General features: G+C 44.1%; 1 protein-coding gene across 6 annotated transcripts in view; it reads right to left on the reverse strand.

Annotated features, from left to right (window-relative positions):
* Nucleotides 1–16,336, reverse strand: part of LOC132385332 (puromycin-sensitive aminopeptidase-like) — a 330,919-nt gene that overhangs the window by 226,055 nt on the left and 88,528 nt on the right. For all 6 annotated transcript variants that reach the window (XR_009509156.1, XM_059957354.1, XM_059957353.1 and 3 more), the window contains one exon: nt 11,484–11,605. Coding sequence is in view for 5 of the 6 variants with exons in the window: in XM_059957354.1 (XP_059813337.1) it covers nt 11,484–11,605 (122 nt within the window). In the remaining variant the exon portion in view is untranslated. The remainder of the gene's footprint in view (nt 1–11,483; nt 11,606–16,336) is intronic.

Genomic DNA, 16,336 nt, shown 5'->3' on the forward strand with positions numbered 1-16,336 from the left:
GACCGATGTGGGAGTGTCTGAGGTCCTGATACATACGAGCTGGTTTGTCTGGCTCCTGATGAGAAAGGCGGCATATCAATCATGGTGGGGACCAATGCCCCTCTTGTGAAGAAGCTCATGGGGGCCTGCAAAGAGAAAGCTGGCGAGAGCTTTCTGGGAACATTGTCAATGCACTCGGTGTATTGAGCTGCTTTTGAGGAAGTGTGTGGCTATATTGGACCGGATATTCACCCAGCCAAAGCCAAGGGTAGTACGATCCAAGGGAGTAGCCAGGGTAATGGGGTCCTCCAAATTTCCCAGAGTGCCTAAGGGCAAAACCTTCTTAGTAGATGCTCTGAAAGACCACGAGTGGGAGTCGGGATTTCCTGCTGGAGTAATGGTGAGGCCCAAATTACAGAAGCCCTTGGTGGTACAGTCAAAAGGGATGGCACCAATTGTCAGGAACACTACGAAGTCACCTTGTGTGGGTGTCCCTGCTGCATTTGTTCCCAGTCACAGTAACATCTAGTGTCCCTATGAGACAAGCCAGGGAGAAACTATTGGGAAAAAGGGGTAAAGTTGACCGCGGAGTCATTCAACCTCAGGAACTCCCCGGTTGCTACAGTTTGGAAGAGGAGGTTGGTAGAGAAGATGCTGAAGCTGGAAGGTGTCTTTTTCACTGATGAATTTGATGTGGGTTGTTCCAAGAGCACGCCGCACACTATCCAGGTGACTGGAGATATCCCGTTCAGAGAAGGGTCGCAGACACCGGCCCCTTCAGAGGTTGGGGACACGCAGATTGAGCCCCAAAACCCCTATGTGTCCCCAATAGTAGTGGCCCAAAAGAAAAGTGGGAAGTACGGATGTGTGTGGACTATAGACTCTGAACAAGTGCACTACCCCGACCAGTATATGGTCCCAAAGGCTGAAGACGGGCCGGCCTGTCTAAGTGGTGCGAAGTGAGCTAGACTTGAGAAGTGGATATTACCACATCTCCATGAATGAGGCTGACAGAGAGAAGACAGCATTTATATGTCCCCTGGGATTCTTCCAGTTGAAAAGGATATCCCAGGGCAACTGGGAGCCCTGGCAAACTTCCAGAGGGTCATGGAGAAGACTATGGGAGATATGAACTTGCTTAAGGTATTGGTGTATCTGGATGACCTCATAGTGTTTGGATCCATCTTGGAAGAACATGAAACGAGGCTACTAAAGGTGCTGCACTGCCTGAAAGCTGAAGGGTTAAAACTTAGTGCCAGTTCTGCCAAACGTCTGTTAGCTATGTTGGGCACATAGTCTCACAGTATGGAGTAGCTACAGATTCAGCTAAGATAGAGGCAGGTACAACTTAGCGAAGTCCCCAGACTGTAAGTACTCTGCGCTCATTCCTCGGGTTCTGTGGTTACAATCAGAGCCTCATGAAAGCCCAAGCGAAAGTGAGTCACCCGTTGAATCAGTTTCTATGCAGTTACCCTCCCTTGAAGAAGAAAGGGAGGGGAAGAGAAGGGCAGGAGGGTGGAGAGCACCTTACACCATCGGAGCCTTTTGGACCTAGATGCGATGCAAGATGTGAGGAGGCCTTTCAGACGCTGAAGGAGCTGCTGACCCAGGCGCCAGTGCTAGCTTTTGCGAACTCCCAAATGCCATTTGTACTGCACACAAATGCCAGCCAAGAGGGTTTGGGGGCGTCCTGTATTGAGATCAAGGCACCAGGTTGAGTCCTGTTGCGTTTGTCAGTCAGAGTCTGTCACCCTCTGAGAAAAACACACACATACTGGAATTTCTGGCATTGAAATGGGCGGTGGTGGATAAGCTGAGTGACTACCTCTACGGGGCCAAGTTTGAGGTGGGAATGGATAACAAGGCCCCAAGAAACATCCTGACCTCAGCGCAACTGGAAGCCACAGGCTGGTGGTGGTTGGTGCCGCTGTCTGCCTATGATTTCAGCCTGAAATACCGGCCAGGAAGCAGGAACATTGATGCAAATGCTTTGTCCCAACTGTTGCATGAGGGACTGGACAGGGACGAGGAGTGGGAGAGCATTCCTGTCTCTGGATGAAGGCTATGTCTCAGTTTGCCATCACCAAGAAGGCAGAGAGAGAGGGGCAGAATGTGGGTCAATTGGAACTTCTGATGAAACCTTTACTGTAACCTGACTGCTCTGAAAACAAATCAGCTACCAGAATTGAGTTCTGGGGAAGTGGCAGCTGGTCAGCAAGATGAACTGGGCATTGGTACCATTTGGGTGGCTCTCCAAAAGGGAGACATGGCTCAGATGGAGAAGACAAAACATGTATGTATTGGTGCCTCTATTATTATAAGAATGGCCTTGGTTGTTGAAGAACCAGATTTTATACTGGGTCACATCATCCAGACTGACCTCGGAGTTGCCATCTGGTTCTGTCTGACAAGTATAGGAAGATTGCATTGAAGTCACTTCATTATGATTCTCAACACTTGAGGGTGGAAAATATCTTTGGATTGCTCAGAGTCCAGTGTTACTGGCCCTGGATGAAATTGGAAGACTACAAGTCGTGCATTCGCTGCATACGGCAGAAGACACTAATTACGAGGACAGCTCCCTTGTCCCACTTGCAGAGTGCGGGGCCTCTGGACCTGGGGTATGTCGATTTCCTGCAAATAAAACCCGATGCCAGTAACACCGCAAATGTCTTAGTCATCGTGGACCACTACACCAGGTATGCTTAGGCTTTTCCTACCAAGGACCAGGGGACATCTATGGTGGCAAAAGTGTTATGTGAGAAGTATTTCATATATTATGGCATCTAAAATTAAGCTACTACCCAGTAGTAGCTTGCCATATTACCTGACGTTCAGGGGTGAGGCAAGGTTCCCCTTTGACGTTTGTTTTGGGACTGATGAAGATGACTTACCACTGAAGACTTATCTGAAGTATCTGTCTGACATGAGAAGGGAGCTGAAGAGGGTTTGTGGGTTAGCTGGAGTTGCAGCTGCCAAGTAGAATCGAGGAAATAGGAGCAGGTATGATTAAAAGGTGAGGTTCTACCAACTCCTGCCAGGAGACCGGGTCCTCATACGGAATATGGGGCTAACTGGAAAGCATAAGTTGGCTGACCGCTGGGCACCCTATGTGGTGCAGATGCCAAACCTACCAGTTTTCTGGGTGAAACCAGAGGATAGGAATGGGCCTGTCAAAATTCTCCACTGGAACCACCTGCTGCCCCGGGACAAGAGGTGCAGGTTGACCCAGAACCCGACTTGGAGCCTACACCTAGTAAGACGACTGCTGAAAAGCAGGGCGACTGCAGGGCCCATTGCAGTCGAGGTTAGGCCAGCCCCCACCCCTTACAGTAATACTGATTCAGAGCATGAGGACCTGGATGTGTGGTATATGCTGCCTTTCACTAACTCCCCATTGACTGAGGAGACTCCCTTCCTTCTCCTGCTGAGTCAGGTGAAGTGGGGCTTGGCTATGGAACAGAGTGCTCTAAGTTACAGATGGGTATAAGTGACAGATCAGGTGAGGCCTCGCCAGGTAAACTGGAAGTATCTCTAGTAGTGCTTGAACCTGAAGAGCTAGATGATGGGTGCAGAGGTCTTAAGGGACCACTGGAAAGGATGCCCTATGTAGCACCAGGGGAACAGAGTATGAACCCTACCATTTTGGGGAGCTATGTCACTGCCTTTTACACCTGGATTGGGCTTTGTGTTCTGCAGGAAGGGTTAGCAAATTATTTTAACGTTATGTGGACATGACTGAATTTGTTCGGGATGGGTAGAGAATGTAACACGCTATAAGGTTTCACTACTAACATAACGGTTTCTCTGAGGCAGCATTGTATGGGTTCTGACTAGAGCTAACAGTGCTTTGGAATGTGTGGACTATCCAATGAGAGAAACATTTTCTTTCTTGTGAGTCTGGAAGAGAGACTTTCACAGTCTTTTGCCAGGGAGAGATGATGAGAGAAGAAGCAAATGGAGAGAGCTGGTACACTGAGTGGACTTGGAGTGAGGGTCGAAGGTCAGCTAAGGAGCAGACAGCCTTATTAGTGAGCTCCAATATCACGCAATAGACTGTTTTATGAGAATGAGCCCTTCTCTTTTTTTCGGTTTCTTTACTAACCAAATATTCAAATTAAGAATTAACAAGCTCAATCATTTATTCACATATTGTGTACTGTTTGTTATTTCTTGGTACTGATTATAACCAGGGACACTTTGTGCAACATCCATCCAAACGAGATTTCGTTATATACTTAAAAAAAACTTCTAGTATCTACTTTTTTATTAGGCGTCAGCTTCCTTTTATAATTCACTTTCCCTTGCTAATGACTTTCTTAGTTTCCTTCTGAAAGTTTCTGAAAAATTCCTAGTCCTCTATCTTCCACTAGCTTTGGCTTCCTTGTATACCCTCTCTTTTGCTTTTATTTTGGCTCTGACTTCAATTGTCAACTACAGTAGTGCCATTCTTCCATTCAAGAATTTCTTCTTTATTTGGAATATAACTGTCTTGCACTTGCCTCATTCTTCGCAGAAACTCCAGGCATTGATGCTCTGCTGTTCTTCCTGCCACCAAAATTGGCCTTTCTCCAATATATAATTCTAACTTGTTGAGCAGACCTATCCTTTTGCATATTAACTTTGAAACTTATGACTTTGTGGTCACTAAATGCAAAGTGTTGCCCTACAGTAACTTCTGTAACATGCCCTGCCCTATTGCATGACCCAGTAATACATGACTCAGTAATACTGAGACTTCTACGTCCTGATGAAGGTAACTTTCCTGAAAACATTAAACAAACTCTATCCCATCTAGTCCTTTATGGTATTCATGAAAAGGACTAGTACAATGTACGTTTTCATACATGGAATAGTACACAACAGTACAGGCCCTTCAGCCCACAATGCTGTGCCAACCCTTAAATATGGTATCTGCCTCCACCACTGACTCAGGCAGTGCATTCCACACACCAACTACTCTCTGAGTTAAAAACCTTCCTCTAATATCCCCCTTGAACTTCCCTCCCCTTACCTTAAAGCCATGTCCTCTTGTACTGAGCAGTGGTGCCCTGGGGAAGAGGTGCTGGCTGTCCACTCTATCTATTCCTCTTGATATCTTGTACACCTGTCATGTCTCGCCCCATCCTCCTTCTCTCCAGAGAGTAAAGCCCTAGCTCCCTTAATCTCTGATCATGATGCATACTCTCTAAACCAAGCAGCATCCTGGTAAATCTCCTCTGTACCCTCTCCAATGCTCCCACATTCTTCCTATAGTGAGGCGACCAGAACTGAACACAGTACACCAAGTGTGGCCTAACCAGAGTTTTATAGAACTGCATCACTACCTCACGTCTCTTAAACTCTATCCCTCGACTTATGAAAGCTAACACCCCATAAGCTTTCTTAACTACCCTATCTACCTGTGAGGCAACTTTCAGGGATCTGTGAACATAAACTCCCAGATCCCTTTGCTCCTCCACACTACAAAGTATCCTGCCATTTACTTTCTACTCTGCCTTGGAGTTTGTCCTTCCTAAGTCTACCACCTTACAGTTCTCCAAGTTGAAATCCATCTGCCACTTCTCAGCCCACTCCTGCTTCCTATCACTCTCTTTGCAATCTTCGACAATCCTCTACACTATCCACATCACCACCAACCTTTGTGCCATCTGCTAATTTGCCAACCTACCCTTCTATCCCACATCTAAGTCATTAATAACACCACTAGTCACAACCCTCCAATCTGAATGTACTCCCTCCACCACAACCCTCTGCCTTCTGCAGGAAAGCCAATTCTGAATCCACCTGGCCAAACTTCCCTGGATCCCATGCCTTCTGACTTTCTGAATAAGCCTATCGTGTGGTACCTTGTCAAATGCCCTACTAAGATCCATGTAGATCACATCCACTGCATTACTCTCATCTATATGCCTGAGCACTTCCCCAAAGAACTCTATCAGGCTTATTAGACATGATCTGTCCTTCACAAAGCCATGCTGACTGTCCCTGATCAGACCATGATTCTCTAAATGCCCACAGATTCTATCTCTAAGTATCCTTTCCATCAGCTTCCCCACCACATCACTGGTCTATAATTATCCGGACTATCCCTACTACCTTTTTTGAACAAGGGGTCAGCATTCCCCTCCCTCCAATCCACCGGTACCATTCCTGAGGACAAGGACGTAAAGATCCTAGCCACAGGCTCAGCATTCTCTTCCCTCACCTCGTGGAGCAGCCTGGGGAATACTCCATCAGGCCCCGGGGACTCATCTGTCTTAATGTATTTTAACAACTCCAACACCTCCTCTCCCTTAATATCAACAGGCTCCAGAACGTCAACCTCACTCATATTGTCCTCACCATCATCAAGTTCCCTCTCACTGGTGAATACCGAAGGGAAGTATTCATTGAGAATCTCACTCACTTCCACAGCCTCCAGGCAATCTTCCCACCTTTATCTCTAATCGGTCCTACCTTCACTCCTGTCATCCTTTTGTTCTTCACATAAATGGAGAATGCCTTGGGTTTTTTCCTTTACCCTTCTCGCCAAGGCCTTCTCATACCCCCTTGCTCTCCTCAGCCCCTTCTTAAGCTTTCTTGATACCCTATATTCCTCAATAGCCCCATCTAATCCTTGCTTCCTAAACCTCACGTATGCTGCCTTCTTCCACCTGATTAGATTTTCCATGTCACCCATAGTTCCTTCACCCTACCATGCTTTAACTTCCTCACCGGGTCAAATTTATCCCTAACATCCTACAAGAGATCCTTAAACATCGACCACATGTCCATAGTACATTCCCCTGCAAAAACATCATCCCAATTCACACCTGCAAGTTCTAGCCCTTTAGCCTCATAATTTGCCCTTCCCCAATTAAAAATTTTCCTGACATCTCTGATTCTATCCTTTTCCATGATAACGTTAAAAGGCCAGGGAGTGGTGGTCACTGTCCCCCAGATGCTCACCCATTGAGAGATCTGTGACCTGATCTGGTTCGTTACCTAATATTGAATCTATTATGGCATTCCCCCTAGTCAGCCTGTCAACATAAATGTGACAGGAATCCATCCTGGACACACTTAACAAATTCTGCCCCGCCTAAACCATTGGAACTAATCAGGTGCCAATCAAGTTAAAGTCACCCATGATAACAACCCTGTTATTTTTGTACCATTCCAAAACCTGCCTCCCAATCTGTTCCTCGGTATCTCTGCTGCTATCAAGGGGCCTACAGAATACTCCCAATAGAGTAACTGTTACCATTTTATTCCTGACTTCCACCCATACTGACTCAAAAGAGGATCCTGCTACATTACCTACCCTTTCTGTAGCTGTAATATTATCCCTGACCAGTAACGTCACACAACCTCCTCATCCACCCTCTCTCTATCCCTTTCAAAACACTGAAATCCAGGAATATTGAGAACCCATTCCGGCCCTGGTGCCAGCCAAGTCTCTGTAATGGCCACTACATCATAATCCCATGTATGTATCCAAGCTTTCAGTTCATCACCTTTGTTCCTGATGCTTCTTACATTGAAGTACACGCACTTTAGACCTTCTACCTTAACACCCTTTATTCTGTCTCTCTTTCCTCAAAGCCTCTTTATATGTGATCCGGCTTTACTCCATGCACTATACTTGTAGCTCTCGCATGACTTTTATCCTCCTCCACCTCAGTATCTGCTCTAACACTCTGGTTCCCCTCTCACTGCAAATCTAGTTTAAACCTTCCCGCAAGGATATTAGTCCCCCTCCAGTTCAGGTGCAACTCGTCCCGCTGAAGCAGGTCCTACCTTCCCTGCAACAAGGCTCCCTCCTGCACCAACTCCTTAGACGTACTTAGACGTAGCTGCATTATTTTCCTATTTCTAGCCTCACTAGCATGTGGCACTGGTAGCAACCCTGGAGGTCCTGTCCTTCAACTTTGCACTTAACTCCTTAAACTCCCTTTGCAGGACCTCTTCCTTCTTCTTATCCAGGTCATTCATCCCTATGTGGACTACGACATATGGCTGCTCACCCTCCCTCTTGAGAATACTGAGAACTCGATCCGCGATATCGCTGACCCTTGCATCAGGGAGGCAACAGACTATCCAAGATTCTTGATCTCTCCCACAGAACCTCTTATCTGTCCCCCTATTGAATTCCTTACCACTTCTGCTCTCTTCTTTTCCTTCTTTCCCTTCTAAGCTGAGGGTCGAGTCTTGGTGCCAGAGATGTGATCACTGCAACTTGTCCATGGTAGATGTGACCACTGCAACTCATCCCCATCAACAGTATCCAAAATGGTATACTTAGTATCGACGGGAGTGGCCACAGGGGTGTTCTGCTCTTCCTGTCTATTCCCCTTCCCTCTCCTGACAATCACCCAGCTACCTGTCTCCTGACTCTTAGGGGTGACTATCTCCCTGAAACTCCTGTCTATTTCTGCCTCTGCCTCACAAACGATCAGTTCATCCAGCTCCAGCTCCAGTTCCCTAACTCAGTTTGTCAAGAGCTGCAGCTGGATGTACCTTTTGCAGGTGTAGTCATCAGGGACAATTGTGCTCGCCCTGACTTCCCACATCCTGCAAACGGAGCACCCGACCGTCCTAACTGCTGCCTCCATTACCTACTTCTAAGCTAATCAGATTAATTAAAGGAGCTTACCCAGCCTTACCTGACTGGGAGCAGGTTCGTCCTCAGCCTCTGCTCGCTGAAGCCTCTCGAGTCAAAGCCTTCCAACTCTGTCTCCCACTCCTCTGCTACCGCTCAGTTAATCTGCTTGTTTTTAAAACTCTCCCACTGTCTCAGAGGCCGACCTTCACGCACTTGCTCAGTTGTACCCGTTCAAACTATTAAAGAAATTACATTCCCCCTCTCAATCATTTTGCTTTTTAAACTCCTCTGTTGTCTCAGAGGCCAGGTACTAACACAGCTCCAATACAGTCTCTTGAGTTAGGTGATATCAATGGTCACAAAATCAGAGCTCCAGACTTAAATTTCATAGCAGATACTTATCTCTGAATCAGACCAGCACCTGAGGTAAGGTGTAACTCAGACTGGTATTCCCAATTCAGTAATAATCATGGTAGCAATGCAGTCAAGTTACTGCACCAGAACTATTGACTTTGACAATTTTGCATACCATCACAACAACTAAAGTGTTAATGTGAGGAACTAAATGCATTTAGAATTAAAAGCTACTATTAAGGATTTGAAATAATTGGTATGAATTAACACCTACAAAATGTTGCAGGAACTTAGCAAGTCAGGGTGCATCAAATAAGAGGAAAAAAGTCAACATTTGGGCAGAGAAACTTCATCAGCAAGAGAAAGGAAGGAGTGTAGAAGACAGAATAAACAGGCAGCGGAAGGAGAAAAGATAAAAGCTGGAAGTTGAGTGGGAAGGGCAGTGGATAGAGTAGGGACATAGTAAGAAGATGGGAGATGACAGATGAAAGAAGTAAAGGACTGAAGGCGAAGAAAGCTAATAGGAGTGGACAGTGTACTGTGGAATAAAGGAAAGGCGGGGTTGTGGAAATCAGGATGAGAAGATGGGCAGATGAAAAGAAGAAAACAAGTGAGGGGGAGCCAGAATGGAAATAGAGAAAGTGAAGAAGGAAGGATAAAAATTACCAGAAGCAAGAGATATTGATATTCATGTTATTGGGTTTGAGGCTACCTTGACAGATCATAAAAGTGTTGCTTTTCCAGCCTGAATGTATTCATGGTAGTAGAGAGCTATGAACAGATATGTCAAAATGGGGATGGAAAGCCAAACTGAAATGGGAAGCCGTTTCAAAAGACAGAATAAAGTTGTCCTCCAATTTACAGAGGTCACACCAATGCAGAGAAGGCTAGATTGAACTATCACATTTTTTCTCCTCTATGATACATTTTTTCCATTTTTTTCCTATTCACTTCGTCATTCATGGATCTCTATATTTTCTAGACCTGCCTCACAGAAATATAACTAGATTATACTGACATTTCTACTTTAAGGGTCATCCATGGTTCAGTGATACAGCTGTCGGCTGAGTGCTGGGTTTTACTTAACATGGACTGCACTTGGTCTCATCTCACTGAATTTGGCCTTCCTCCATTTTTTTAATAAACCTTAAACTGGCCTGTATCTTTTTCCATAAGTAATTTAATTTTGTGATAACACACAAAATGCTGGTGGAACACAGCAGGCCAAGGAGCATCTATAAGGAGAAGCACTGTCGACGTTTCGGGCCCGAAACGGCGACAGTGCTTCTTATAGATGCTGCCTGGCCAGCTGTGTTCCACCAGCATTTTGTATGTGTTGTTTGAATTTCCTAAGCATCTGCAGATTTCCTTGTGTTTGCTATTTAATTTTGTGATACTGTGACTGCAGTTCCAGATATTCCTTCCCCCAACACCCCACAGACAATTCTCCCTCTTGGACAGGCTTGATTCCCAAAAACAAGCCTAGACATCAAGATGCTATTGGATCAGAAATCTGAAGAAATCTTCTAAATTTTTTAATACCTCATATCTTTTGTTATTAATGTCCCAGTGTGTATTACACATCTTAAGACCACTGTATTTCATGGTTTTTAATTATATGGTATAATTCTATGGTGGGGAGTCTAGGACCAGAAGGCACAGCTTCAGAAAAGAGGCACATCCACTTAGAACAACGATCAGGAATTATTTCTTTAGCCTTAATGTAGTGAATCAGTGGAATTCATTGCCACAGGCAGCTGTGGATGCTAAGTCACTGTGTATACTTAAGACAGATATTGATAAAATTCTAGATTAGTCAGGGCACAAAGGGATACGGGAAGAAGACAAAAGAGTACAGCCTCATCAGCAATGATGAAATGGTAGAGCAGACTTGATGGGAAAAATGGGTTAATTCTGATTCCATATCTTGTGGTCCTATAATTACTTTGTAAAGGAATAATATAATTATGCTGGTTGGGGAAAGGAAGAATATCGCTTTATTGAGAAATATATTTGAGATAAAAGAATCCCAAATTAAAGCAACTTTAAAGAAATACATGCCAAACAATTACAGCTGCACAAGATCCAGACTATGACGACAATATAACTGAAAGAAATATTTTTAGGTCAACAACCCAAGATGGTCGGCCAGCCTGGTGGAATAGTGGCATCAGCGCTGGACTCCGGGGCAAATGGTCCCGAGTTCGAATCCAGCCACCTCCCTTGCTCACTTTCCATCTTTGCTGGGTTGAGTGTCCTCGTAAAAAAAAACGAAGAATGCTAAAGAAACTCCACGTGATGGACAATCACCAAAAAAGATCGGTGCAAAAATCTTGTCATGACGGCGCCCCAATTACTCCACCAGGAGCTAAGGGCATTCTTCTTCTTAAACCCAAGATAGTCAGTAATTTCAGGTGTGAGACAAAATGTAGTAACTCTCTGCACCATTTCTCCTTCCCCACCAAAAATCCAAACAATTTACTATTTTCAAAATCTTCCCTTAATCTTCACATAAAATCTATCATTAAGGTGCTCATGATACACTAGAGTTATATTTTCAAACCTCAAACTGAGAGACAGCAGCATAGTGGGTTTCTCCTGACGGTGTGGTATACTTGCTTCTGTAAAATCCCTTCATTTTATCATTGAGTTCTCCAACAAAATCGATCTTCAAAGTGCCATTACCTGTTAAAATGTAATCTCATCATTAATAACATGCAAACAAAATATCACATTGAAGATCAAGAAAGCTGTCATAAATGCCAGGTGAGAGCATTCATTAAACCTAGGAATTTTTTTCCACAAAGTGTAGTGTGTGGAATGTTCTGTATGGGTCGTACTTAAGGCAAATATATTATGGATACATAATCTCTAAAGATAAACATACGGATAATAGTAAAATTGAGGGCTATGTGAGGGGGAAGGGTTAGATTGATCTTAAGAGTAGATAATAAGATTGGCACAATACTGTGGACCAAAGGACAAGCAGTGTGCTTTAGTATTCTATAAGTTCAGCTATTAAGTAAATGGGTAGTAAATAGTATATTGCTTATTATCTTTGCAATAATAAGCGACAGTTCTAGAACTGCACAGTTTCCCACTTCAACATTTTTCAGCACCATATGCTGAGAATTCACAAAAACAAAGTTGAAATTGCCAAAGCCAGCAACAGTCAATAGGTAAACATGCTCTTTTCAAGAAGTCCAAGTTGAATTTAAAGCTAGATCAAAGCACTGATTATCATTACTAATCAAGCTACAGTTAATCATTTATTCTAAATAAACATGAATAATTAAAGCACAGAAACAGTTCACTAAAGTGTTAATCAATATCTTTGACAGCTCTATACTTAAATCATAAACGAGAAAATCGACAGATGCTAGAAATCCAAGCAATACACACAAAACGCTGGAGGAACTCAGCAAACCAGGCAGCATCTATGGAAAAGAGTACAATCGATGTTTGAGGCCGACACCCTTTACCAGGATGTTTAGAAGGAATTTTCACTTTTTGCTGCTTGCTTGCCTTCTCCTGCGTAGAGCTATTGTTCTATATGACAACATCTTCCAGAAGCACTGGTATGTTACAATAAGACAAGGAAAATATGGTAAGGTACAGGAACTGTGGTGTAAAAGGGATTTTGTAAATCTAAAGAAAAGCTTACAAAAGTTGCAAAAAACTAGATAATGATAGAGTTCTAGAAGATGATAAGGCTAGCAGGAAGGAGCTTAAGAATGAAATTAGGAGAGCCAGAAGGCTTTGGTGACCAGGATTAAGAAAAACCCCCAAGGCATTCTATAAGTATATGAAGAACAAGACAGTAAGAATGAGAGAAAAGAATCTTGGTAATTGTAGGGATGACTTGCAGTGGACTGAAAAGCTTGAGCATGTAGATAATAAGAAAGAGGATGTGCTGGAGCTGTTGGAAAGCATCAAGTTGGATAAGTCACTGGCACCAGATGAGATGTACTCCAGGTTACAGCGGGAGGCAAGGAAGGAGATTGCTGAGCCTCTGGCGATGATCTTTGCATCAATGAGGATGTGAGAGGTTCCAGAGGATTGGAAGGTTGTGGACATTGTTCCATTATTAAAGAAAAGGAGGAGAGATAACTCAGGAAATTACAGACCAGTGAGTCTTACTTCAGTGGTTGGTAAGTTAATGGAGAAGATCCTGAGAGGCAGGATATATGAACATTTGGAGAGGCATAATATGATTAGGAATAGTCAGCATGGCTTTGTCAAAGGCAGGTCGTGCCTTATGAGCCTGATTGAATTTCTTGAGGATGTGACTAAACACATTGATGAAGGTAGAGCAGTAGATATAATATATATGGATTTCAGCAAGGCATTTAATAAGATATCCCATGTAAGTCTTAGTGAGAATGTAAGGAGGCATGGGATCCAAGGGGACATTGCTTTGTGGATCCAGAACTGGTTTGCCATAGAAGACAAAGAGTGGTTGCAGGCAGGTCATATTCTGCATGGAGGTCGGTGACTAGTGGTGTGCCTCAGGGATTTGTTCTGGGTCCCTTACTCTTTGTGATTTATATAAAGACCTGGATAAAGGAGGGATGGCTTAGTAAACTTGCTGATGACACAAAGGTTGAGGTTGTTGTAGATGGTGTGGGAGACATTTAAAGGTTACAGTGGGACATTGATAGGATTCAAAACTGGGCTGAGAAGTGGCAGATGGAGTTCAACCCGGATAAGTGTGAGGTGGATCATTTTGGTAGGTCAAAAATGATGGCAGAATTATGGTAAGACTTGTCAGTGTGGAGGATCAGAGGGATCTTGAGGTCTGAGTTCATATGACATTTAAAGATACTCAAGGTTAACTCTGTGGTTAAGAAAGTATAAGGTACATTGGCCTTCATCAATCATGGGACTGAGTTTAAGAGTCGAGAGGTATTGTTGCAGCTATATAGGACCTTGGTTAGAGCCCACTTGAACTACTGTGTTCTGGTCATCGCACTACAGGAAAGATGTGGAAACCATAGGAAGGGTGCAGAGGAGATTTACAAAGATGTTGCCTGGATTGGGGGGAGGCATGCCTTATGAGAATAGGTGAATGAACTCAGCCTTTTCTCCTTGGAGTGACGGAGGAAGAGAGGTGACCTGTTAGAGGTGTGCAAGATGATAAGCATTAATCATGTGGGTAGTCAGAGGCTTTTTCCCAGGGCTGAGATGGTTAGTACAACAGGGCATAGTTTTAAGGTGCTTGGAAATAGGTACAGAGGAGAAGTTTTTAACACAGTGAATGCATGGAATGGGCTGCCGACGATATTGGTGGAGGTGGATGCAATAGTCTTTTAAGAGACTCCTGGATAGGTACATGGAGCTTAGAAATTTAAGAGAGCTACGGGTAACCCTAGGTAATTTCTAAGGTAGGGACATGTCTGAAACAGCTATTTGCTACAGTTTTCTGTTTCTGTGTATTTACAAAATTCCAGTACTACTTTCCACAACTGAGTAAAAAAGCCTTGTTATTCAACTAGATAATTGCCATAAGCCAGTTTTCGACAAAGTGGGGCATCAGTTCAAACACCCAGCATACTACCAGCAGTTATGATTTTAAAATAAAGGTTTATATTTTAGATTTACTACTCACATGTACAGCAAAAATATTAAGCATCCAGTTGTTTAATTCAAAACCAATCACTAAGGAGTTATGGGGCCAGCCTGTAAGTGTCAATATGCTTCCAACACCAACATTGCTTGGTTATTATCTTATTAACACTAAACTGTACATATTTAGAAAGAGAAGCACTAAGAAGAGACACACACAGTCACTGGGAGAACATAATAACCCCATACAGTCAGTAGCTGGAATCGAACCTGGTCTGGTGATAACTGACACCACAAAGCAGTTCTGCTACCCTACCCTACCCTGGCATGCAGTACCAACCAAGAGTGTGGCAACCTTTGGCTTTCACTACACAAGAGCATTATTATTCTATTGTTCAAGATGAAGATATATAGATACAGTAAACTGAGTGAGCTACCTTTTCCATACTCAAGAGTAAAAAGGCAGGATTTTGCTACAATTTTTCCGAGTTGGACACCAATCAATCACAAAGTGGCATTTATAAGAAAGGGCAAACAAATACAACAAAAGTGCAACCAGAGCAGCCATTATGTAAGTAGGTCAGTGTTTGGAATGACTTTGGCTCATGAAGCTTGGGCAAGAAAAAATATTTTTTATTTTATTCTGAATTCTTCATTCCTCATCTGTTAGGGCATAGCAGTGTAGTGAGAATGTTTCCGGGGCAGTGTTTTATACTGTGTGTGGAACGTAGGAATTCTGGGAGACGTCTAATCGCCCAGATACCTCAGTTACACCAAGTGCACTGAGCTGCAGCTCCTCAGATAATATACTAGGAAATAGAGCAGCAGGCCATTGACTTGGTTCATACTGGAGAATGTGGATGTAATAGATAAAAGCTACAGGGAGTTGAAGAACAGAAATAACTGGGTGACTGTGGAGAAGAAAGAAAAATGCTCAGAGCCTTTCTCCACAATAAGTACACCACTATAAATACTGCTGAGGGAGGGAATGACCTACTGAGGGGAGCCACAGTTACTAGATCACTGGTGCTTTGGCTCAGAAGAAGAGATGCAGATGCAGTGATAGGAGCTTCCATAGTCAGACAAACAAAGTTCTATGGACTGACAGCAGTGTGGTGACACTGCTGGCAAGGAGAAACTGATGAAAGGTGTTACGAATGTGAAGCAACTCTGAGGGGCCGAAGGGTACAAAGTCGCCCCCTCCTTTTTGAGAATCGCAAGATCGCTATTATTTCGGGTCTGAGACCCAGGAAATGAGAGAGAGAGGAAGAGGGAGAGGGAGGGGGGGAGGAGGGAGGGGGGGGAGAGAGAGAGAGAGAGAGAGGGAGAGAAAGAGAGAGAGAGAGACACACACACCCAGAATACACAAGGTTTGGAATGTCTCCTGACAGAAGCGGAACGGAACCACTGATAACTGCCATTGTCTCTTGGAGAAGGAATTGTGTATTGAGTACTGTCCTATTCATTGAAACCCCTCAGGGGACAACCAGAGTGGTCTGGTTGAGGGATTGCATCATCCCAACCTGACTGACATCTGAGACCCCGTGAGTAAGGATAAAAGAGGGTTCTGGGGGAACACCCCTTTAGACGCACCAGCAGAAACGCTAGAAGTCCCGTGACAGCATTTTATAGCAAAAGCCGGTGGGGGCTCGTGTGCGTCCTCCCTTGCCTGGATGGCGAGCTCACCACCGAAGAACAGTTTAGCTAAAGGAGAGGTCACACTTGAACGGCCACGACAACGAGACACCGACGGATTGAAATCATAAGGAAAGCCAGCAAGTTTTTTCTCTTTCTCTCCAACAAAGTGCAACACAGCGACAACCAAAAAGACGGCAGCTTGTGGAACTGCAG

The sequence above is a fragment of the Hypanus sabinus genome, chromosome Y (assembly GCF_030144855.1).
Source record: "Hypanus sabinus isolate sHypSab1 chromosome Y, sHypSab1.hap1, whole genome shotgun sequence".
NCBI lineage: Eukaryota > Metazoa > Chordata > Chondrichthyes > Myliobatiformes > Dasyatidae > Hypanus > Hypanus sabinus.